At 45.2% G+C, this 21,638-nt stretch overlaps 6 protein-coding genes across 6 annotated transcripts; 1 reads left to right on the top strand and 5 right to left on the bottom strand.

Annotated features, from left to right (window-relative positions):
- Nucleotides 1-6,762: 6,762 nt before the first annotated feature.
- Nucleotides 6,763-8,465, bottom strand: SERLADRAFT_463998 (uncharacterized protein; the record flags this gene model as incomplete). Its single annotated transcript, XM_007316801.1, has 10 exons — nucleotides 6,763-6,905; nucleotides 6,956-7,195; nucleotides 7,270-7,586; nucleotides 7,643-7,667; nucleotides 7,721-7,774; nucleotides 7,823-7,846; nucleotides 7,900-8,083; nucleotides 8,134-8,193; nucleotides 8,261-8,267; nucleotides 8,339-8,465. The coding sequence occupies 9 exons, from the start codon at nucleotides 8,412-8,414 to the stop codon at nucleotides 6,986-6,988; spliced, it is 957 nt and encodes a 318-aa protein (XP_007316863.1).
- Nucleotides 8,466-8,840: 375 nt separating this feature from the next.
- Nucleotides 8,841-12,513, top strand: SERLADRAFT_447829 (uncharacterized protein; the record flags this gene model as incomplete). Its single annotated transcript, XM_007316800.1, has 9 exons — nucleotides 8,841-8,874; nucleotides 8,905-9,130; nucleotides 9,189-9,683; nucleotides 9,739-10,205; nucleotides 10,271-11,212; nucleotides 11,265-11,350; nucleotides 11,403-11,513; nucleotides 11,573-11,813; nucleotides 11,873-12,513. The coding sequence occupies 9 exons, from the start codon at nucleotides 8,841-8,843 to the stop codon at nucleotides 12,220-12,222; spliced, it is 2,952 nt and encodes a 983-aa protein (XP_007316862.1).
- SERLADRAFT_436495 (uncharacterized protein) lies at nucleotides 12,503-14,739 on the bottom strand (the record flags this gene model as incomplete). The annotated part of the gene is made up of 13 exons (XM_007316799.1): nucleotides 12,503-12,881; nucleotides 12,953-12,991; nucleotides 13,048-13,255; nucleotides 13,315-13,342; nucleotides 13,403-13,733; nucleotides 13,792-13,797; nucleotides 13,863-13,872; nucleotides 13,928-14,022; nucleotides 14,080-14,204; nucleotides 14,262-14,334; nucleotides 14,390-14,471; nucleotides 14,532-14,573; nucleotides 14,640-14,739. 13 exons carry the CDS (start codon nucleotides 14,737-14,739, stop codon nucleotides 12,503-12,505), a joined length of 1,518 nt encoding a protein of 505 aa, XP_007316861.1.
- An 836-nt stretch (nucleotides 14,740-15,575) lies between these two features.
- Nucleotides 15,576-16,847, bottom strand: SERLADRAFT_463992 (carbohydrate-binding module family 1 protein; the record flags this gene model as incomplete). The annotated part of the gene is made up of 4 exons (XM_007316798.1): nucleotides 15,576-15,793; nucleotides 15,849-16,145; nucleotides 16,218-16,433; nucleotides 16,490-16,847. The coding sequence occupies 4 exons, from the start codon at nucleotides 16,574-16,576 to the stop codon at nucleotides 15,659-15,661; spliced, it is 735 nt and encodes a 244-aa protein (XP_007316860.1).
- A 36-nt stretch (nucleotides 16,848-16,883) lies between these two features.
- SERLADRAFT_385643 (uncharacterized protein) lies at nucleotides 16,884-17,934 on the bottom strand (the record flags this gene model as incomplete). The annotated part of the gene is made up of 5 exons (XM_007316797.1): nucleotides 16,884-17,330; nucleotides 17,393-17,481; nucleotides 17,543-17,595; nucleotides 17,655-17,727; nucleotides 17,785-17,934. The coding sequence occupies 5 exons, from the start codon at nucleotides 17,880-17,882 to the stop codon at nucleotides 17,047-17,049; spliced, it is 597 nt and encodes a 198-aa protein (XP_007316859.1).
- A 2,470-nt stretch (nucleotides 17,935-20,404) lies between these two features.
- SERLADRAFT_463983 (uncharacterized protein) lies at nucleotides 20,405-21,282 on the bottom strand (the record flags this gene model as incomplete). Its single annotated transcript, XM_007316796.1, has 3 exons — nucleotides 20,405-20,573; nucleotides 20,638-21,117; nucleotides 21,181-21,282. The coding sequence occupies 2 exons, from the start codon at nucleotides 21,257-21,259 to the stop codon at nucleotides 20,651-20,653; spliced, it is 546 nt and encodes a 181-aa protein (XP_007316858.1).
- Nucleotides 21,283-21,638: the final 356 nt, after the last annotated feature.

The raw sequence follows: 21,638 nt of genomic DNA, 5'->3' as shown, positions 1-21,638 counted from the left end.
GTGAGAAAGAGAAGAAAGGATCCAAATTTGGAAGGAAACCAAATGAAAAAAATTCGGAACAAAAAACAGAGAAGAAGAGAGATGGAACTGGCTACACTTATACAGGTAGCGGAGAAAAGATGCAGGTGGATAAAGCAAAATTCCGCACTGAGGGATGATATTACCGGTGCAGAGAGAAAGGACATAGGAGCTTTGAGTGCAAAAACGCACAAACAAAGAAGCCTCAATTCAATGTCCGAGAATTCTTAGAAAAGATGACAAAGGAAGAGAGAGAAAACTTTTAGCGGGTTTTTAAAGAGGCCAGCGGTACCGCATCAACTGGCTGCACCCCAAAAAGACATTTCGGATCAATTTCTCCCTCTGTCTGTGGAAACATGTAAATTACCAGATAGCATTGACAATAAAACTACAAAAAATCCACAGACAAAGAAAGAAATAAAAAACGAAAGAGATGCAAAAAAGAAAAGCACAACTGCAGCAGAAGCGGCGCATAGTGACGAGACATCCGCAGTTTTGACGGCGGGCAAATCACTAAAAAGTGCAGCACTGATGGCAGATGCTAAGATCCCTACACCCGATGCGGCGAGCTCTACAGAGAAAAATGCAGCAGAGACTGTAGAAGGGAGGTCAGGAACCCCTCCAAAACAAAACCTAGAAAGAAAAGAAGTCTGGACCCCAGAGTGGATAGTAGACAGGCTTAGAGACCAAAGAGAAGAAAGATCCATTGGGATTCTAAGTGCTTGGACACATAAAAAGAGAACTAGAGAAGTAACCCGGGAAACAATAAAAGAAATCAACCGGTTACCAAAAGTAGAAGCTATACAAGCGATCATAGAAATTGCCTCCCCTAAAAAGTACATTAGGGGTACCCAAGGCAATCAAATGAACGTGACATGTAGGCTCACTACACTAGATACTCTAAAGACAAAGACGGTTGAAGCACTATTAGATAGTGGATGCACGGGGAGTTGCATCGACTCTCAATTTGTGAAAGACCAAAATTATGAAACAAGAAGGATACCTAGACCAATCCCAGTGTATAATGCAGATGGTACTCTTAATAAGAATGGAGCCATCAATGAATTTGTGATACTGCTCATGGAAATCGATAATCACATTGAAAGAATTCAACTCGCCGTAACCAATCTCGGTAACAGAAAGATGTTTTTAGGACATGAGTGGTTAAACAAACATAACCCAACAATAGACTGGAAAGAGTCAAAGTTAAACTTTGAAAGATGTCCTGAAGAGTGCAAACCCAAAATCCAAATCTCTGATCCAGAGGAGGATCCTGAAACACTCTTTGAAGAACTTGAAATGGGGGAAAGATTGATACAGATGAATCTCCATAATTTTGAAGACACCACTATCGACAATCAATACTATCACATTAGGGCCCAAGGCACAATGGCACAAAGACTAGCCAAAGCTGCAGGCAAAGATCAAAAAGAAGGCAGATTAAAAAAGATAGTGCCAAAACACCTTCATCAATACAAAGACGTATTTGATAGAAAAGAGTTTGACGCACTACCAGAAAGGAGACAATGGGATCATGCAATCAAACTAGTACCAGGAGATCACTCCCTAGATTGCAAGATTTACCCATTAGCAAGAGAAGAACAGGAAGAGTTAGATGTGTTTCTAAAAGAGAATCTAGAATTGGGACAGATAAGACCATCCAAATCCCCATTCGCATAACCCTTCTTTTTCATAAAGAAGAAAAACGGAAAGCTGAGACCAGTTCAGGACTATGGGAAGTTAAATGATATCACTATCAAAAATAGATATCCACTTCCCCTGATTGGAGAACTAGTAGACAAGTTGAGCGGAGCAAAGTACTTCACAAAACTGGATGTAAGATGGGGATATAACAATATCCGAATGAGAGAGGGAGACGAGCCGAAAGCAGCATTCAGAACAAATCAGGGGTTATTTGAACCATTAGTCATGTTCTTCGGACTGACAAATTCCCCCGCCACGTTCCAAACAATGATGAACGCACTCCTTAGAGAATTGATAAACAAAGGGCTCGTGATCATATATCTAGACGATATTATGATATTCACAAAGGATATAGAAATGCACAGAGCAACAACACAACGTGTATTAGAAATCCTAAGAAAGAACCATCTCTAACTTAAACCAGAGAAATGCGATTTTGAACAAACAGAAGTAGAATATCTGGGATTGATCATCTCAGAAAACGAAATTTGCATGGATCCAGTGAAAGTAGAAGGAATTAGCAAATGGCCAGAATGTAAAAACAAAAAAGACATCCAAGCATTCTTGGGCTTTGTAAATTTCTACAGAAGGTTTATAGAAGGCTTTGGGGAAGTAGCAAAACCATTGACCAAGTTAACGGGAAAAGAGGAATTCATTTGGGGAAATGAACAATACAAAGCATTTGACACCTTAAAAAGATGCGTAGCTTCAGCCCCTGTGTTAGCCCTCCCAGTACCACAGAGCCAATATAAAGTAGAAGCATATAGTAGTGACTTTGCAATGGGAGCTGTCTTATCACAGAGACAAAAAGATGACTGGAAGCCAATTGCATACCTCTCTAAAGTGTTGAATCCCACGGAACACAATTACGAGATCTATGACAAAGAACTTCTTGCCATCATGACAGCACTCAATGAATGGAGACACTACTTAATAGATGCAGAGGAAGAATTTGAAATATGGACGGATCATCAAAATCTGTTATATTTCAAAGAACCTAGGAAGTTGAACAGACAACAGGCACGATGGATGACAGAATTGAGTCAATATCATTTCACAATACACCATATTCCTGGAAGAAAACATATAAAAGCAGATCTGCTCTCAAGACAATCAGATCACAATAAAGGAGAAAAAGACAATGAGGATGTTGTACTACTAGATGAGAAACTATTCGTACAAATGACCCTTTCATCAGAACAAAGACAAGCAGTCAAAGATAGTCAAGAGGAAGAATTAGTAATTTCAAAATGGATCTTAAAAAGGAAAGGGAATGTAGATGACCTGATAAAAAGGATGAAAGGAAAGATAGAGAGAAGAGAGGATGGATAGTTCGAAGAAGAGGGCTATGTAGTATTCAAAGGCAGGATATGCGTACCAAAAGATACCAAGCTAAGGGAAGAAATCATCAGATGAAACCATGACTCTACCATTGCAGGTCACCCAGGTAGATATAAAACAAAGGAATTGATCACTCGACAATACTGGTGGCCTTATATGGACAGAGATATCACAAGATACGTAGATGGATGTGAAGTCTGCCAAAGAACTAAAACAGACCACAAAAAGAAAGTGGCACCACTCCATCCAAACGAAATCCCGAGTAAACTATGGCAAATCATTTCAGTGGATCTGATCGGACCATTACCAGAATCAACCGGATACAACATGATAATGGTAGTCATAGACCAATTCACAAAAATGATCAAAGTAATTCCCACTCAGATGGAGATCACCTCAGAAGGAGTAGCGCGATTATTTAGAGATCACGTATTTAGAAACTATGGCATACCCAAAAAGATCATTTCAGATTGGGGACCGCAATTTGTTTCTAAATTTATGAAAGATCTACACACGCTTCTTCAGATAAGGGCAAATCCATCAACGGCATGGCACCCACAGACGGATGGACAAACAGAGAGGATCAATCAAGAGATAGAGCAGTATCTCAGGATCTTCATAAATCATAAACAAGATGATTGGGCAGAATGGCTTACTTTAGCAAAGTTCTCATATAACAACAAACAACACTCTGCAACAGGATATAGCACATTCTACCTAAATCAAGGACGCCATCCGAGAACACAGGAAGTAGTGAAAGTGGAAGTGAAAAGTGAAAGCGCGGAAGATTTCGTAAAGAGAATGACAGACACGAGGAAAAAAGCGGAAGAATCATTACAAAAGGCGGCAGAACAGATGAAGAAACAATATGACAAAAAGGAAAGGGATGCTGTGGAATATACAATAGGAGACAGAGTATATGTAGAAGCAATGAACATTTCAACAGACCGACCAACTAAGAAACTGGATGATAAAAGACACAGACCATTCGAGATCATTGAAAAAATAGGCGAGTCAGCCTACAAACTACTACTACCACTGACATAGCGATCCATTCATCCAGTTTTTAATGAAACAAAACTCACACCCTACAAAGAACCACAATTCCCTTCTCAGAAACAACCCAAACCAATACCACCGGTGATAGTGGATGGGCAAGAAGAGTATGAGGTCGAGGAAGTTCTAGACTCACGTCTAAAAAAGGGAAAACTGTAACAACCAAGAGTTAGTTACTCTGGCGCACACAGAACACACTATAAGGAAGATGATTGAGGGAGTGGTTACCCCTTAGGATGCAGAGAGTTAGTTGGTATACAACAGGAGGACTCGCTGAGTCCTTCCCCAAGATCTATTGGGGTTTATATACTAATACAGGTTTGTTTGTACATATGTACTGTACAGTTGCTAGAGGCAGTGGCTGCTGATGTCATGGGGCCTAGCCCGTGTGACCAGCTCCACTGCATGAGATACTTGTATCTAAAATAAGAATAAAGGTGGCACCACGCAAGAAAGGTGGAGTTTGAACTACAAGGGGAAGTGCCACATGGCACAGTGTGAAAACTACAGTACAAGGTTAAAGCGGAGAATGAAATTTAAAGGAAAGGTCCGAAAATGAAAAGTAAAGTAAATGGTCACATGACTGGTTATATGACTTGGAAAAATGAAAAGTAAAGTACAAAAAGTGAAGCGTAAGTAGGTTCTGGTATGTTAATTGTAACAAAAACTAGAATACCTAGTTCATTGGAAAAACTACCCAAAAGAGGAACACACATGGGAACCTGAACAACACCTATCCAATTCACCAAAAAAGGTGAAAATATTCCACAATAAAAACCCTAGTGCACCTCGATGGATACAATTTCAATTACAATTCCAACCTTTTGAAAATTTTACTACGACAAGAGTACAAAAACAACTATTTAACTGGGAATCTGGGAAACTTGACCCTCACTTCCGAGACGAAAGTCTTAAGGAGGGGGTAATGTCACAATCCGAATCAAACCTTATCTAATCTCAAAATCTTATTTATTATAGTCACGTGATATTACTATCACATGATTCATACTGGCAAGTAGTTAGTTATATCTGGTCACGTGACAATCACCTGACAAAGCCTAGACTATGACGTAGAACATCAGTCAGCGCCTCATAGCTGACCTTCAGAAACGTGTATATACCAACACTCATGTACATACATTTCCTCAGTTGTTGATTACCTCTTAATATCAATACTTAACACTACTTGCTTGATTTTGAAACTTACACCTCCGTTAGTTTGGCATAAGGCGTAGGGATCTAACAAGTTTGTGCGTCAGGAGCCTGCTATCACTGGGAACCTCATTATCTCATCATTCTCAAACCTACCTTGTGCTACAATTAGCAAGGTAGTGCTTGTCTATACTTGCCACAAAGCCCCCATCTTCTATATTCCAACTATCCCTCCTCCTCAAAACCCACACCCATACATCCCTGGGTTTTACTTTGAAGGATCATTATACATACCACCCTGAAGTGGTTATGTATAAACCTGTTTAATAAGTAAACACTAAGTAGAAAGTCAATAGATGTCTAACTTGAAAACATATTTGTAACAACCAAGAGTTAGTTACTCTGGCACACACAGGAACACACTATAAAGGTAGTGATGAGGGAGTGGTTACCCCTTAAACTGCAGAGAGTTTGTTGGTTTACAACAGGAGGACTCGCTGAGGAGTCTCCTTGATCTATTGGGGTATTTATACTAATACAGAGTGTTTGTACCTATGTACTGTACAGTTGATAAAAGCAGTGGCTGATGATGTCAGAGGGCACAGCCCGTGTGACCAGCTCCACTGCGTGAGAGGGTTTGTGTTTAAAATAAGAATAAAGGCAGCGCTGCACGAGAAGGTGGGGTTAGAACGAAAAAGGAAAGTGCCGCATGGCACGGAGTGTGAACTATAGTAAAAAGGTTAAAGCGGAGAATGAAAATTAAAGGAAAGGTCCGAAAATTGTGTTATTGTAACAATATTGTTATAATGTCTCACCTCAGTACTGTAATAACAGACTGAGGTGTCAAGTGCTCGAACACGGAGAAAATAGATGCTGCAGGAATATCCGAAGATGAAAAAGGAAGTAGTTTCCCGCAGTTACAAATTCGTAAGTAATGTAAGTGTTTCTAGGCAGAGGCTCAACTACTATGAGCGTCGTCTAATGCTCCAACACACCCCACAAACAACCAGACCACTCCACTGTTCTAGGAGGCAAAGCCCATACACAAGTTCCATGGAATCTGGGAGGATTGTGTGTTAGTTTGTTTTTCGTGTGTGGTTTTCTAACAACAGTTCTCATCATCAACACTGGGACCTGTCTAACTTCAACACATTGATAAGGTATCTGTAAGTGATGCTCAGCAACATGGGAACATTTCCTGGGAATGGTCTATAGCCAAGTGATCTATGATCTGTTCAGCCTGGGCTGTAACATCGTCTAACCCAGGATGACTACAACACTCACATCCCCGGGTACACATTTTGAACCCAGGGCCATTAAATACATCTATTACATTACTGTACAAGAGTTTTACCTACTATTCAAAGTCTCCTGGATTTCTTTACCTTTAGTGTCTGATCTACCTTAGTGTCCTTGGCTTGTTGAAGCCGCTTTACTGGACTATTACCTGATTGTGGCCTGTGTGCAATGAATTTCCCCATCCATCTCCTCAGGTTTCATCCTGTTCAAGAACAGCGCTGATTCACTAAGAAGCGTGATATTGTTACACAGCTAATAAACATGTATAATATGCCAGGCCAAAAGAGTCCTTTGATTCTCTCTGTATTGCTAGACACATGGCACCGAGAAAAACGCTGGCATTGATTTATCAGCTGAGAAGTGAGTCAGGGACAGAAGAGCCTACATATGATCTGCATATGCTCAGGCTGTATAACTAATTATCACTTTCAACCGAGTCCAAAGAACTCCTAGGGAGAGCACTAGCAATTTCCTCCGTTTGAGTGTGAGTGACGTTGACCTGGACTGGACGAGCGAAGCGTAATGATCCGTCCTTTTCATCATCCATTGCATTTTCATTCGATGAACTTTTTCCGTGAGTAAGACCGAGACCGAGGCGGACAATGATAAGTAGCGGCGTCGTCGTCTAAGTGGATTGATCGTCAATTTATTATCCTTCGATACATTCAAAGTCTGCATCAATAGCATGAAGAAACTTACCGCCACTTGGACCGCTACGTTGACAGCGGCGAATCCAGCGGGACTTCCTGCCACGTCAAGCGCGAACATGATCACAGTACAGCTAGCTATAAGTGCGCCTGACTCGATGACGGTGTACATCGTTGCTTGGTAGCTGTGGTTGGATATAGGGGCGGTTCGTATGCTAGCTCTCCACAACGGATATGCGATCCCACACGTGACAGTCGTGTTCAGGAATAGATCGAGTGTCCAGCTTGCCTTTCCGAATGCTTGGACTTTTGATGAGAAAAGCAGGCCATTTGACGGAGCGATGAGCACTACGGAAACGATCGCACACGCTGGATGGTACAAGTTAGAATAAATGAAAAGCTGGGCGATCAACGGTCTGACTCACCGATATGGGCAGCTTCTACAAACAGCTGCCGAAAAAGTATATATGATGAAAATGCTAAAATGAAATTGAAGTTCGTACCGAAAGAAAGAGTAATTTCCTATTATGACCCCAGACAATGTATAACCTCCAGATCTGTCCACAGATTCAATTTTAAACATCACGAGGGTAATAGATAATTACCAGTAGTAAGTCTTGCGCAAATACCTGGAGGACGAGCTTGAGGGGGAAAGGTCTACTGGAAGGAAGGAGACGCTTACGTTTGCAACATACATAGTCAAGTTTATGATAAATAATGCATTCGGTGTGGCAAAATAAATGTCAGCACCGTGCGGAATAGACGCATATGCATGCCCGGTGAATGCATCCAACAATTGGATAAAAGCTAAGATGGCGTGTGCTGTTGATATAGACATATGAAAGGCGCATGAAACATATAGAATCCTGCGAATGATGACTAAAACGCGCGTTATTCGATGACAGGGCGAACACACCAATGAGGCTGTCGATGTCTGTCTGTCAAGATATGGATACAGGCTCCGAAGAGGATGCAACTTGAATAAAGAGAAAATAGATGTTAAGTTTGGCGGTGGGACAAGCGACAAGTTGTGCGACACTGACTTGATTCCTGTCCGCAAAAAGTCCAATAACGACGCGATCAGAAAAGATGCGCATCAAGGTGAGTGAGGTTGGACACACCGAAAAGTAGAGACTCGAGCCATGTAGACGTAAGAGACATTCGCCCTAGGGATGGTAGTATGATTTCTGCGTCCATGTTGGCATGTTCAAGTGCGACTGCATGGCGCAGTCGTGGAATGAGGGCCTATAAAGCGAAGACTTGGACCCCTTTCTTGCTAGTGCATTACTGTTTCACTAGATTTTTTTCAGGTGACCAGGACGGGTGTGGACACGGGACAAGACGAAGATGAAAGCAAGATTACTCCGCGATAATGGCTGGGAACGCGAAGGGCTAATAATGCATTACGGCAGTGACAGCACCCCGATCTCAGCAACGCGCGAGTCAGACCCGGTTCGCTCGGCTCGACTCGTGCGCATCCCTCTAGGAGGGCGCTTAGCCCATTGTTCTCTGCCCACAGCCTTGTCTGTACAGCAACGCGTTACTTAACGCCACCTCAAGCACGACAACGGTTCAAGGGTTTGGTCTCTACGTTCACTTGCAAGACAGAGTACAGCTACTGCGATGAGTTACAGAGGCGACAACAGAGGCAGGGGTGGTGGGTTCGACGGAGGACGTGGTGGGCGAGGACGAGGTGGCCCCGGGGACAGAGGGGGTCGTGGTGGACCTCCTGATCGTGGTGGACCTCCTTCTGGTCGTGGTGGACCTCCTTCTGGTCGTGGTGGACCTCCTTCTGGTCGTGGTGGACCTCCTTCTGGTCGTGGTGGACCTCCTTCTGGTCGTGGTGGTCCTCCCCCAGGTGGTCGTGGTGGCTTCCAGGACAGAGGGCGGGGTGGGCCGAGAGAGTATGGCGGGTAAGTGACTCCGACGACGCCACCACTCATCTCTGACACTGACCACCATCATCACCAGTGTCTTTGCACAGAACGTGCCCGCCAATATCGATCAACGCATCGCAGACAAGTCAGACGACGCCCTGGTGGCCTCCTTCAAGCAACTCTCCGTTGGGGACGGTCCTACAGACCTCCCTCTTCGTCCTGGCTTCGGCACTGTGGGCACACAGGTCAAACTGAGAAGCAATTTCTTCCCAGTTCGTGTCCCAAAGGGCCCTCTCTTCGAATATGATGTTAGTATTGCACCAGCGGCAGGTACAGCTGCCCGCCGTGTCAAGCGCCGCATCTTCCAGCTCGCAGAACAGACCCCAGATTGGGCATCTGCAGGCATGCGAGGCACCGTTGCTCACGACAATAGCGCAAAATTAATTGCAGCAAATTCACTACCTCAGCCACTTGCCATTAGGGTGCCTTATTATGATGAAGACGAAAGTGGACCCCCTGAGACAGGAGGAAAGGAGTATACACTCACTATAAAATTCATACAAGAAATAGAGACTAGAAGTTTATTAAAGTAAGCCCAACGTTGGCTCTTCCCATGATCTCAAGGCTAAAACTATTGATTCTAGTTATCTCGCAGGACAACCGCAGTATAAAGGATACGACATTCTTCCTGTTATCGCAGCCCTCAATGTCATTCTCGCTGCACACCCTCAACGTGGTGGCGTAGTCGTAGGCCGTAATCGTTACTTCTTTCGTGCTGCGGCACCGCCCGTACCCCTTGGAGGCGGGCTCGAAGCATGGAAAGGATTCTATTCCTCAGTGCGCCCAGCGCACAAACAATTGATGGTCAACGTCAACGTCTGCACTACTGCATTTTACACTCCTGGTAACTTAGCGGATGCATTGATAGCGTTTCGTGAGGCGAGCTTCAGTGCTAATCCGAGCGCGTTCGTCAGACATTTAAGGGTGAAGACCACACACCTAGGTTATCGTAAGACAGTCAAGGCTCTCTCTCGTCAGAATGCAAAACAATATCGTTTTCCCTGCGAAGAGCTGGGCGGACAAGTTACAGTTGAACAGTATTTCCTAGCCAGTAAGTCACCTGTCGTCTACTCTAAGTGTTATGATCTGCTTGTTGACATGGACTTTTATTGACAGAATACAGCATCAGATTGAGACGTCCAGAGTTACCATTAGTTGACGTGGGTGGGAAAAACAAGAATTACCTTCCCCCCGAAGTCTGCGAGATACTCCCAGATCAGCCCTACCGAGGAAAACTAACGGAAGAGCACACGGCTGCAATGATCACCGCGGCTTGCAAACCGCCAAACGTGAATGCGAATGCAATAGTCACACACGGTCTGAACGAACTGGGTTTCCGCCTTACTGCTGGCCCCTCCCTCTTGGGGGCCTTTGGGATCAGCATAGGTAACGAGATGGCCGTAGTGCCGGGGCGAATCCTTCCTTCTCCCGGGCTCACCTATAGCAATGCTCCTGCCCAAATAGATGAACGGGCATCGTGGAATATGCGCAGCGTGCGTTTCACCGTGGGCGGACGGCTAGAGCGTTGGGTGGTGCTTCTGGTGCAGGACGGTGGACGCGACGAGTTTCGTGGAACGAACGATCCTGAGCTACGCAATGTGATCAAAGGCTTCCGTGATATGTGCTCGAAAAGTGGTATTACCGTAGATCGCCAGGACCCTGCGTTCGTTGCCGTTCAACTTCCACCGAAGAACCGCGGAGACACGATGCGGCGTGAGGCCATAACTGCTATCAGAAATGCGCTGGTCAGCGTCAAGCCCAAGCCTAATATGGTATTAGCGATATTGTCAAGCGGCGACCATGCTATATATGAGGGTTTCAAACACTTGTGCGATGCCTACCTGGATGTAGCGACGGTGTGTGTGCAGTCATCGAAGATTAGGAAGGAGAAGGGGCAGATGCAGTACTACGCGAACGTTGCTTTGAAGGTGAATATGAAGATGGGCGGTGTAAATCACAAATTGGACGACAGGAGTGGGAAATGGCTCAAAGAGGCGCCTACGATGATAGTCGGGATGGATGTGACGCACCCTGGTCCAGGTAGTGTCAAGGGGACTCGTGAGTATATTGTGGTTCAAGATGGATTGTGTGGCTGATGAGTGCACAACAGCATCCATTGCAGCGGTTGTTGCAAGTGTCGACAGCCACTATGCGCAGTACCCAGCAAGTATGGAATTACAGGAGACAAAGAAGGAGGCAAGCATCTCACTCATCTTGTTGGCTTTTTCTCATTCATATATCCATGTAGATGATCACGAACCTTGCTCAAATGATGGTGGAACGATTAACCCTGTGGAAATCGCGCAATGGCAACAAGCTGCCTGAACGCGTTCTTGTATATCGTGATGGTGTATCAGAGGCAAGTTTGCTATCAAGCAGAAATCTGTTACTTTGTGGGACTTATCTGTGTATTTGCAGGGACAATTTCCTATCGTACGCATAGATGAGCTTCCTGAGATCAAGAAAGCTTTCCGTAAATTCGACACGCCTCAAAAGCCATACAAACCTAAGCTTACCATTGTCGTGTGCGGCAAGCGTCACCACACTCGCTTTTACCCCACCGAACCGAGTGCCGCAGACCGAGATGGCAATCCTCGCCCTGGGACAGTGGTCGATCGCGGTGTGACAGCTGTATACGAATTTGACTTCTTCTTGCAAGGTATGTACCCTATTCGATGCAGTCTGGGTGGAGCAAATATCTAACTTTATGGGATCTAGCACATGGTGGTCTGCAGGGGACAACGAGACCCACACACTATTACGTAGTGCATGATGAGATCAAGTTTGGTGCGGATGAGCTGCAGGGCTTGACGAACAACCTGAGCTATATATTTGCGCGTGCAACGAAGGCTGTGAGCCTTGTCTCCCCCGCATACTACGCCGATATGGCATGTGATCGTGGGAGGTGCTACCTGCGCCAGTTGCTGCAGGGAGTCTTTGGCGATGGCACCGCGACAGCGACCAGTGGTGGAAGTGCGACAGAGGACGAGGTACGACGTGAGGCCGAACGGCTGTGGCACGGAGGCGTGTCTGGCGACAAGTTGAAGGATACGATGTTTTATCTATAAGTGTGTGTGGATGAGTTTGTATCTAGTGTGTATCTCTCCCCCAGAAAGGTGGTGATGGTGGGGGGTTGGGCGATACGAAGGAATTTTCTTGTATTTCTTATCGATAGACGCTGGTCACTGTACTTCTCTTCTCTTCCTTTTGTGTAAAATTATCTATGTGTACGTGTGTACTGAAAGTCATGGGATCTTGGAGCTGGATATGTAATACCGATATTGATTTGATGTACGTCTTCTTGATTTTCTTAGTTACAACATTATGAATACAGTTTGTATTTCGAGTTCACTGCTGCCACTCCCCAATGCGCGCCTTGGCTGCTTCCCATTCCATGTTGATACACTCAACCTTCCTCTCACTCCTTGGTATAATCTGACAATCAAAGCTCACAGGGCGTGAGTTGAAGCCATTTGTATAGGCCCACGAGTCTGGGACGACCTTGTTACCTGCCGTGTCGACAATAGGGGTGATGTCAAACGCCCAGAGGATGCGAGAGACGTTGATGAAAAGCGAATTCAGGGAGAGATGCATCCCTGGGCATATGCGCCGTCCGAAACCGAAGGGCAGTTCGAAGGTTTGTAAGCGTGGATTGGTTGTCTCGAGGAAGCGCTCCGGACGGAAGTCATCGGGATCGGGGAACATCACAGGATCGTGCATGATTCCTCTGCAATTTTGGGTGCCTCAGCAAAGTCTGTATCTAATGATATCGAAAGAGAGAAACGAAGATGCACTCACGCCATATTTGCAAAGACAGTGGACCCTTTGGGGATGAACCTGCAAAGAGCTGGTCAGAATTTTCGAGTGAAGTGGTATTAATGATTTGGAGCTACATTCCGTTATACTCATCGTCTTGAGTTACGGCGTGGGGAGTACCACCTAACACTGCGACAGGACGCCATCTGAGTGCCTCGTTGATAAGTGCACTGATGTATGGTAGGTTGTCTTTGTCGTCGTAGTCAGGCATACGGTCTGCGCCAACCACAGCATCCAGCTCAGCTTGTGCCTTTTTCATCACATTGGGAAAATGAAGCATGGCAACTTTTGTGCAGTATAAGGTCAGTATTTCAGTAACGATGATGATAGATGATTTAACGTACGGAAGAATGTGCTTAGAGTTCCTGCAGTCTGACATGCTTTTCTTAGTTGCTGTTTTGATCTCGATGGTTCAAAGGATGCAATTCATACCGTCTCGATCCCAGCACCAAATGGTGACGATACAGCGTACGCGACCTCCAGTTCGCTCAGTCCATTCTTAGGCATGTCGTTGATTGTCTGAGTCGTCAAGCAGTCCTGGATAGTCCCTTGAGACATGCGTGCCTTCACGTCTTCCAGAAGGTGCATATAAAGCTTTATGTCCCGTTGTCGGCGCCGCTCGGGCTCTTCGCGAAACCACTGCAAGAAGCGCTGAATACCAAGCGTAAGAATGAGTGGGGCATTAATATTGACGATGGAAGGAGTGCGTACAGGCAGCTTCAGGAGCCACGGCCACGATTCAACAAGATATTTTCCTGGGATACTGTTGAAAAAGTTAGTTTGTCTTTGTCTAAACACTTGGCAAGATCATTGTTATTTACTTGACACTGAAAAAAAGTGTGAGATGATGAGCTATGCATGAACGTACAAATTCGTTGAAGAGTTAAATTACCTAGTGAGATCTTGAAGCGCAAAAGAATGAGCAATGACACCCAACATTTAACAACAAGTTCTTACAGTCCATGGCCTCTATGTTCTCTTGCACAATCCATTCGTCGATACTTTCCACGCGTCTACCGTACGAAACAGATACTACTACACTTGCAGCATATCTGTGGGAGAGATGGTCTCAGGCGGGGGGACTAAAACAACCTGTAGGAAATATATACCTCTGTAAGTGCTGTTCCCAATGTTTTGGGTCATTCAATATTTGATACATTGATAGTTTCGACTCTAGTGATTGAATATCCTTGTACGTATCAGACCTGCGTGCATGAAATCCTGAATGTAGAACCTAGTATAAAACAAGCTCAGTGCCTCTGGAAGGCTGAAAGAGTAGGTAAGTTATTACTTTGCGCCATTTTCGCCACGGTTCACCGTATGGTAGCATAAGACCTCGTTGATTGTCAGATAGGATTTCGCCCCTAAGAAACAAATTACATGGCAATCCAATACTTAACACTGGAAGTGGCCACATACGCTACAACAAAGCGAGGTCTACTAGAGTAGATGTCTGAACGTTTTTCAAGGAGGTCCCATGCAGCCTGTGCTGTCCCGAGCACTGGTCGAAGAGATGCTGATGAGATATTGATCTGCATCTACTAACAAGTAATGTACCAACCTATGACTGGCGTACGACCAAGAAAGAGAGAGACTATAGATCCTGGTTGACGGGATTATCCATAAGTATAATGATAGTTCATTGGAAGCGCTCAGATAGAGGACATACCGTACTGGGTGTTCCATTCAGCAAACTTTCTCCATGGTTTTACTGCAGGCATTTGATGTTTATTACCAATCCATGGTAGACCTGGAGGACCCGGAGGCATAGATTTCCTCCTCGAACGCGAAGATAGGACTGAGCTAATAGTGCAAACAAGAGAGATGCATGTCAGAGCTACTAAGATAGGCTCCAACGAGCTCCCAGAGAGGAAGTTTAGTGATTGTCGTAGCTTTATGAAAGAATCCATCATGGGTACTGGTCGGTAGACTGGCAGGAGGAAAGCAGGATGGTTTGCAGACCAGTATAGGTGAGAACAATATATTGATTCACACATACTTACCAAGCCTTTCGAGTCCACGGGTCCATTACTGTAAACGTTATCATTCGAACTTCAAGGCCTTGAGGCTCCCACAAGACTTCTAACCATCCGATCAGCGGAACTCACGACCTGGTGACCTTTCGCACTTTCTTGTAGTCAAGGCCTTTGGACATGCCAACGTATGCCCTTTGGGAACGAGATTATGTCGCTGGCAATATTCAAGAATACTTCATAATAACCGTGAAATATATAATGATGTACATATGTCGCGTTGATTGAATTGACATGTTTGTCGCGCGGGCGGCGTGAGAGAAATTAAAATTCAAGTTCGACGATACTTCAACTGGAAGTTTGTACTACTAGTACTTACTAGTAAAATACATTTTGAAAACTGTCAACTTCATCTACATTAGCTATCATGTATACGGTTATGCTCGTGCAGAAATGGACCAAATATTGTAATACTACAACGCTGCTGTCTCACCAACCCAACTCTTCCACAATTCTGCACTCAGTCAAACTCAATTTGATCGACTTTAGCCCTCCAAATCATATAATAGTTTGAACCTCTTATTTCCTAAATAATAAAAAAGCTCCCGTTCCTGGTTTTGCCCTGAGGTATGTGAGGCCCATTATTTATTCTACACTGTTTACTCAACGTAAAGTCTGAACTACTTCATTTCAGTTTGATATATTAGCCCCTCGGTCAAGGAACTGCCGTTGTCCCCGTATAGGCATGTATCGTCTCATCCGCGCATCCTGCAGGAGTCTCATAAGCGTATGGCCCAAGGTTGATATAAAGAAGGAGGTTGTTGTTTGCGTCTGGGCAGACTAGCCAAGCCTATAAAACAACGTTTCCAGGCTGACAAAATTCTGGCGAACAATTCATCACTCACGTTGTCCTGAGGTCTCGTGGTCGTTGGGATTGACCACTCAAGGCTGTCTCCGTTAAATACGAACGTCCCAGCGTTGCTCCCTGATGCGGGCGCCGTAGACCACGACATTCCCAGTTTCATCACAGTAGAGTTGGCTCGTCCCTCGACTATTGCATACAGTGGTGTTGTCCCAGCATTTTGAATCAGTTGTCCGTTAACAACTTGAAACTGGCCTGCAGTATCTGGGTCTCCCAGTGCAGCTATTGAAGTAGTGTTAGCAACTTCTGACTGAAGATATTTGTGGAAGTTGGGTTCTTCCTGTATTCAATGAAAAGAGCTACATCAATTCCCCCCGCGGTTGAAGTCAGGTCGACATGGAAAACTACCTACCACAGATCGGATCCAGGAATATCCGGTTTGCAAAGTGGCTGTTCCGCTTGCAGCTGAGGTCGTGGGGGTTGGCGTGGAAGCACCGGACCCTCCTTTAGGATCTGTAGTAGTTGGCGAAGACGACCCAGTCAGGCACTGGGAATAATAATCGCTAGAGGCAATACACGTCCACCCAGATGCGCAAGCCGTAGATTCAGTCCAGCCAATACCACCACACTGTATGGAGTGTCAGATCCGTTTCAAGATTACATCCATGAAGACTCATCGCATACCTGGCCGTAGTTAGGGGCTGCTGACTGCGCTGCTGCGTTTTGGGCAAAGATCACCAGCAAACCGATCCACAACGAAAATCGACTCATGCTCGCAATTGTTGTAAGGCACCCCAAAGATATCGATGATTTATAGTGTTCAGCTACCCAGTTATTTGACAACAAATGCCGAACAACAGCCTATTCCTCGGGTGAGTAATGGCGTTGCACTCTTAATTCAGTTCTGGGCAGCGGAGCATCTTCGGTTAGAGGAATTGACAGACATGTTTGTTATGATGCGTGATAATGACGCATTTATCTACAGGTGAGCAACGCCAGCGGCGAATTGAGGCTTGATTTTTCTCGTGACGGTTGTAACAGTAAAAATGTTCCGAGGCTTAAAAGTTTAAGATCAATGCTAGTGCAAAATTAATCGTGTTTCTAATGTTCAAAGTACCAAGCTTATTCGTACAGTATGGAGACAACGTTACGGAGCGCGAATACCAGTCCAAAATAGAAGATACAGATACAGTTCAGTCAATTTAGTTTTAGCGACATCGAACGAAGAGCCTGAATACTACTCAATTCCCCCCTTCAACCTCCTGCTTCATCGGTTTATCTTGATCGTTGTGCGAGTCGACTAGCACGTGCGATGCTTCGGAACTATCGCTGTCGTCAGCCTTGGTGTTCATCGCGGCTTGAGAGAAGTGCTGCTTAGTTTCTACGGCCCACTCTGATATACCGGCACGCCCATCAAAACGGACAAGTACACCAAGCCTAAAGACTAGGTATACGGAGATTAACAGCGCGGTCAGCAAAGAGGAAGCTATCCCTAAGGTAATCAAGACGGATGCCAGGACTCCGACTGTAAACAAGTTAGTCACTTGGGAATGAACCCCAACATCTGATGATTCATGAAACACATACCGAGAACTGTCAGAATGGCAGCGGCGACGAATATCCCGGAAAATACGATCAAACAGATGGAAGAAGCTATAATGAAGAGAGAGAAACCACTGCATATGCGGAGTGTCAGAGTTAGACAGAGTCTTTAACGTAGTTTAAAAGAGAACGTACATGGATAATGCTACTGGAAGGAAGCTCATGAGACCGAACACCGTGAAGAATGTCTATAGCATATTTTCGGTTAGACCAGCAGGATAGCTTAGGAGATACATGTGAAGCTCACGGTCTGGATAGGATACGTATGGAAAGCATGCATAAATCTCTCAAGTATAGGTCTGACATAGCTATTTTCCACCCTGGATGTGTAACATGAGTGTGAAAACGCCAACCATGAAGTATTGAGCGAAGCATACGTGTCGCAGTACTGCCTGACAGTGCTGGCACTTTTATCAAATTGATTCGCAAGATTTCCTTGCTTCTGTTTGATATCTGGCTGATATTCTGCACCCATTTTTTTCGGACGGGATTGGTTTGTGTAGGAGAACGTTAGCAAGCGACGACCCGGAATGACGTGCGCCATCTCTGTTTCCTCACGTGGCTGCCGAAATCCGATTCCTTACAGACCTGATCCTAGTCGGCACGCCTCTTCCAAGTTACTCCTTCGATCACAAAACAAAACGGTTTGGCGATATCGTCGTTCTCTGGGGTATCGCGATGAGCGGGCGTAAGCTCAACCCGCAGGAGCTCAAGCTCCATCAGGCAGCCCTCTCGAATACAGACAAGGTCAGTCCAAGTTCTCTGATTAGATATAGTTTTGTCCTTCGCTATTTGCGTGTCAACTCACTCGTTCTCGATAGATGCTTACATCCAAAGAAGCGGAAAAGTTGGTTCCAGATGCAGGTGCTCGGACAGCAGCTGTTAACTTCTTGCTCGGAACGGTTGGTATTCTGATCATGTAGTGCCGACCATATTGGTACTGATGGACATGGCAGGGTATGTTGAAGGTGCTATCGAATTCAGCAGGGGTGATATCATTTAGGGCGGTGATGAAGAAGGAAATCGAGGTGTATGTGATAGATATCCAAATCTTTCTGAATTGTTAGTCATTTCTCACTTTCACAGGAAAAAAGATATGACGGGGGAGGAGGCCATGGTCCTGAGTCACATACAAGTTTCTGCAAATGAAGGTATGAATATATGACCTGATTATGGCCTGATATGTTTCATTGATGGTTATTAATTACAGGAATATGGACAAAACACCTTAAAGCTAAGACAGAACTGCACCAGACTGTCATCGACCGATGCCTCAAGTCTCTTGTTCAGAAGCAGCTTGTCAAATCTATCAAGGCCGTACGGGTTAGTATTAGAGCTTATTAAACCGTTGTCGGTCTCTGATACTAATAATTTCCGTCCAGCATCCAACGCGCAAGATCTATATGTTAGCCCATCTAGAACCGTCGGTTGAATTAACCGGAGGCCCATGGTATACAGACAACGAACTAGATACAGAATTCATCAAACTACTCTCTACTGCATGCCTCCATTACATCAGGGATCGGGTACGTGACTATAGCTACTAAACTTCATACTTTTACTAACCTCGACCTTGTATTTTTACTATAGAGTTTCCCGAAATCGAAGAAAGATCGCTCCGCTCAAGATCAGCCACTCTATGCCATCGGCGCAGCCCCAGCATACCCGAATGCCTTACAAATCCAACATTTCTTGAGCAAGAGTAAGATAACCGAGACGCAACTGAACGTCGAGCATGTGGAGATGCTCCTGAATGTCCTCGTTCTGGACGGGGAAGTAGAGAAGGTCAGCCGTCTCACAGGAACGAAAAAAATTGCCTTCCCTCCACTTACAATTACAATTTTCATCTATATAGATACCTGCTTTTGGTGCTGGAATGTGGGATGCGAATGTGGATGAAGATGAAGACGAGAACAGTGGTAGCAGTAGTGAGGATGAACGTGCTAAAAAGCGGAAGAGGAAGTCGTCAGAAAAGAAATCTCGAAAACGCAAGCGGAAGAGAAAAGATGATACAGAATCAGATTCTGATTCTGAGAAAGAATCGAGTGGTGACGAACGGCCAAAGAAGAAGTCCAAAAAACGAGGGAAGGTGGAGGCTAATGAAGACAGCGATGAGGACGATACGCGAGAGAAGAAGAAGAAAAAGAAACGAAAGGCGAAAGAGGATAGCGACGATTCTGACGACGACTCGGATGATTCTGATGCAAAACGGAGCAAGAAGAAAAAGAAAAAGAAAAGCCGTAAAAAGGCTGTCTCTTCTGAGGATGAGTCGGACACTGCATCCTCCGAGTCAGAACAGGATACTCGGCGCCGTTCGTCTAAGAGCAAAAGCACACGTAAACGCTCTGCCACGCCTCAGTATGATCTCAATGCAGGCAACAGTGGGGGGGCGTTTTCATATCGTGCAGTACGACAAGAACGTGTTGCCCTGGGATGGTCGCAGGCACCGTGTGGAAGCTGTCCCGTTTTCGACTTTTGTAAAGAGAAAGGGCCCACGAACCCACAGGAATGCACGTACTATGAAGAGTGGCTAAGAAATGCAGCTATCGCGATCGAATAGTCATAGTAGCACCAGTCTCATTGCCACACGTCGGGAGTCATCTTGTCTATTTGTTTTACGATGCACATCATGGACGTGGACGTTTGATGTACTCAAAGCTAAGCTGTCCTTTGTTATAATTTTAGACAAATCTAAGCTCGGTCGTAGAAATCGCAATTCTAAGAGTATTGGCAACTTACACGTTAACACTCATGTAAAACCGATTACTAGAGGAAATATAACCAGTCGTAGTTACTGCAAGTTGCTGGTCATGGAAAACGGCTGCCTTGATTGTGGACTCTGGCATACCGCCACTATACACGTTCCCCTTTCGTGCAAAGATCCACTCAAGTCTCGTTCAAGTCCAATCTTCAACACTCCTTAAGCAACTTGAATGCATTGGGACTGCTTAACAGCTTGGGTTCGTGGGCCGTATACAATTGTCGGCGCGGTTGGAGACGGAATCGATCGATGATTTAAGTTCAAGTTATTTTCGAGTTATATACTAACATAGAGCCACCACAATAAATGCAATTACGTACTCAATTTCACTAGGGGAAAACACTCGTACAACAAGATATGCGGAATAGTTACAGTACTAATACATTTGTCATTTCGGTCAATCATCTGATGGTGCCGTTCCACTGCAGTATCAGAAACGGGCAGCAGCTGCCATAAACAAAACACTGACCTTTAGACGTTTCTCATACTTGATTGACATTGAACCGTAATACGGCCAAGTTAGTATCGTCTGCACTCCTATCCGGAACGGACGCAAACGCGCCAGTGGTAATGAAAAGGAGGGGAACAGCCACAACGTCCCATAGTGTGACGACAGACCATGGCTGCCTTCCTTCCCAAATCATACGCTGTACGCGCAGCTCATGCACAAGGTCCTTCCTGATCGCCTTGATTCCCTTCGTCTGCTCGGGCGTTGGCTCGCTGTTGCCAGTGACAAAGAAGTCACCGACGACGATGTACCCCTCTGGGGCAGTGCCGCGCCATGTGGAGAAGGGGGGCGGAGGCTCGGGCTCGTTGTTAGGCCCCACTTTCTTCCATCCGACGACGTCGGCGAGGGCGGATGCATCGAGCGCTTTCACGATCAACCCGTTTTGATCAGCGACCGAGTCACTAGTGGCTACAGGCCCAAGGTAGTAGTAATCAGGGGGAACTATTGGGGAAATAACATCGGTCAATTAGATTACGCATTATGCTGGAGAGAAGTGAAACAAACGGTCTGGTTTGAAGGAGGTGCAATCACGGTACGACGCGATGGGGATGTCAAATTTGACTTGTTTATAATCAAGAGACATTGTGGTGGTGATAAATGCTGGTAAAGAAGAGAGGTGTGGATGCTGGCTGTTATATACATTTCACTCGACCACAGAAAGAACCAATATAAATAACGTCCGCGTGACCCCTTGACGTCTAGCATATCATCTGATGGACCAAACGACATGCCAGGTTCTAGCTCAGGTCAGGAGAGCAAGAGGTGTTATAGAAGACATGTTGTAGATTTCCACAATGAGCATTGGAACATGCTGGAAGACGCTGAACCGAACAATAGTCAAGGGTCCGAAGAATGTTGTCGAAGGACAGGGGCTAGTCCTTAGATCATGAGGCAGACACGTTCGATTGCAGACAAATCAAATACAACTACGAGCAAATTGCCCTGGAGAACAACAAGAATCT

This window comes from Serpula lacrymans (assembly GCF_000218685.1).
Source record: "Serpula lacrymans var. lacrymans S7.9 unplaced genomic scaffold SERLAscaffold_5, whole genome shotgun sequence".
Classification (NCBI taxonomy): domain Eukaryota; kingdom Fungi; phylum Basidiomycota; class Agaricomycetes; order Boletales; family Serpulaceae; genus Serpula; species Serpula lacrymans.
Note: the sequence above shows the minus strand (reverse complement) of the source record. Positions and strands in the feature narration are given on the sequence as shown.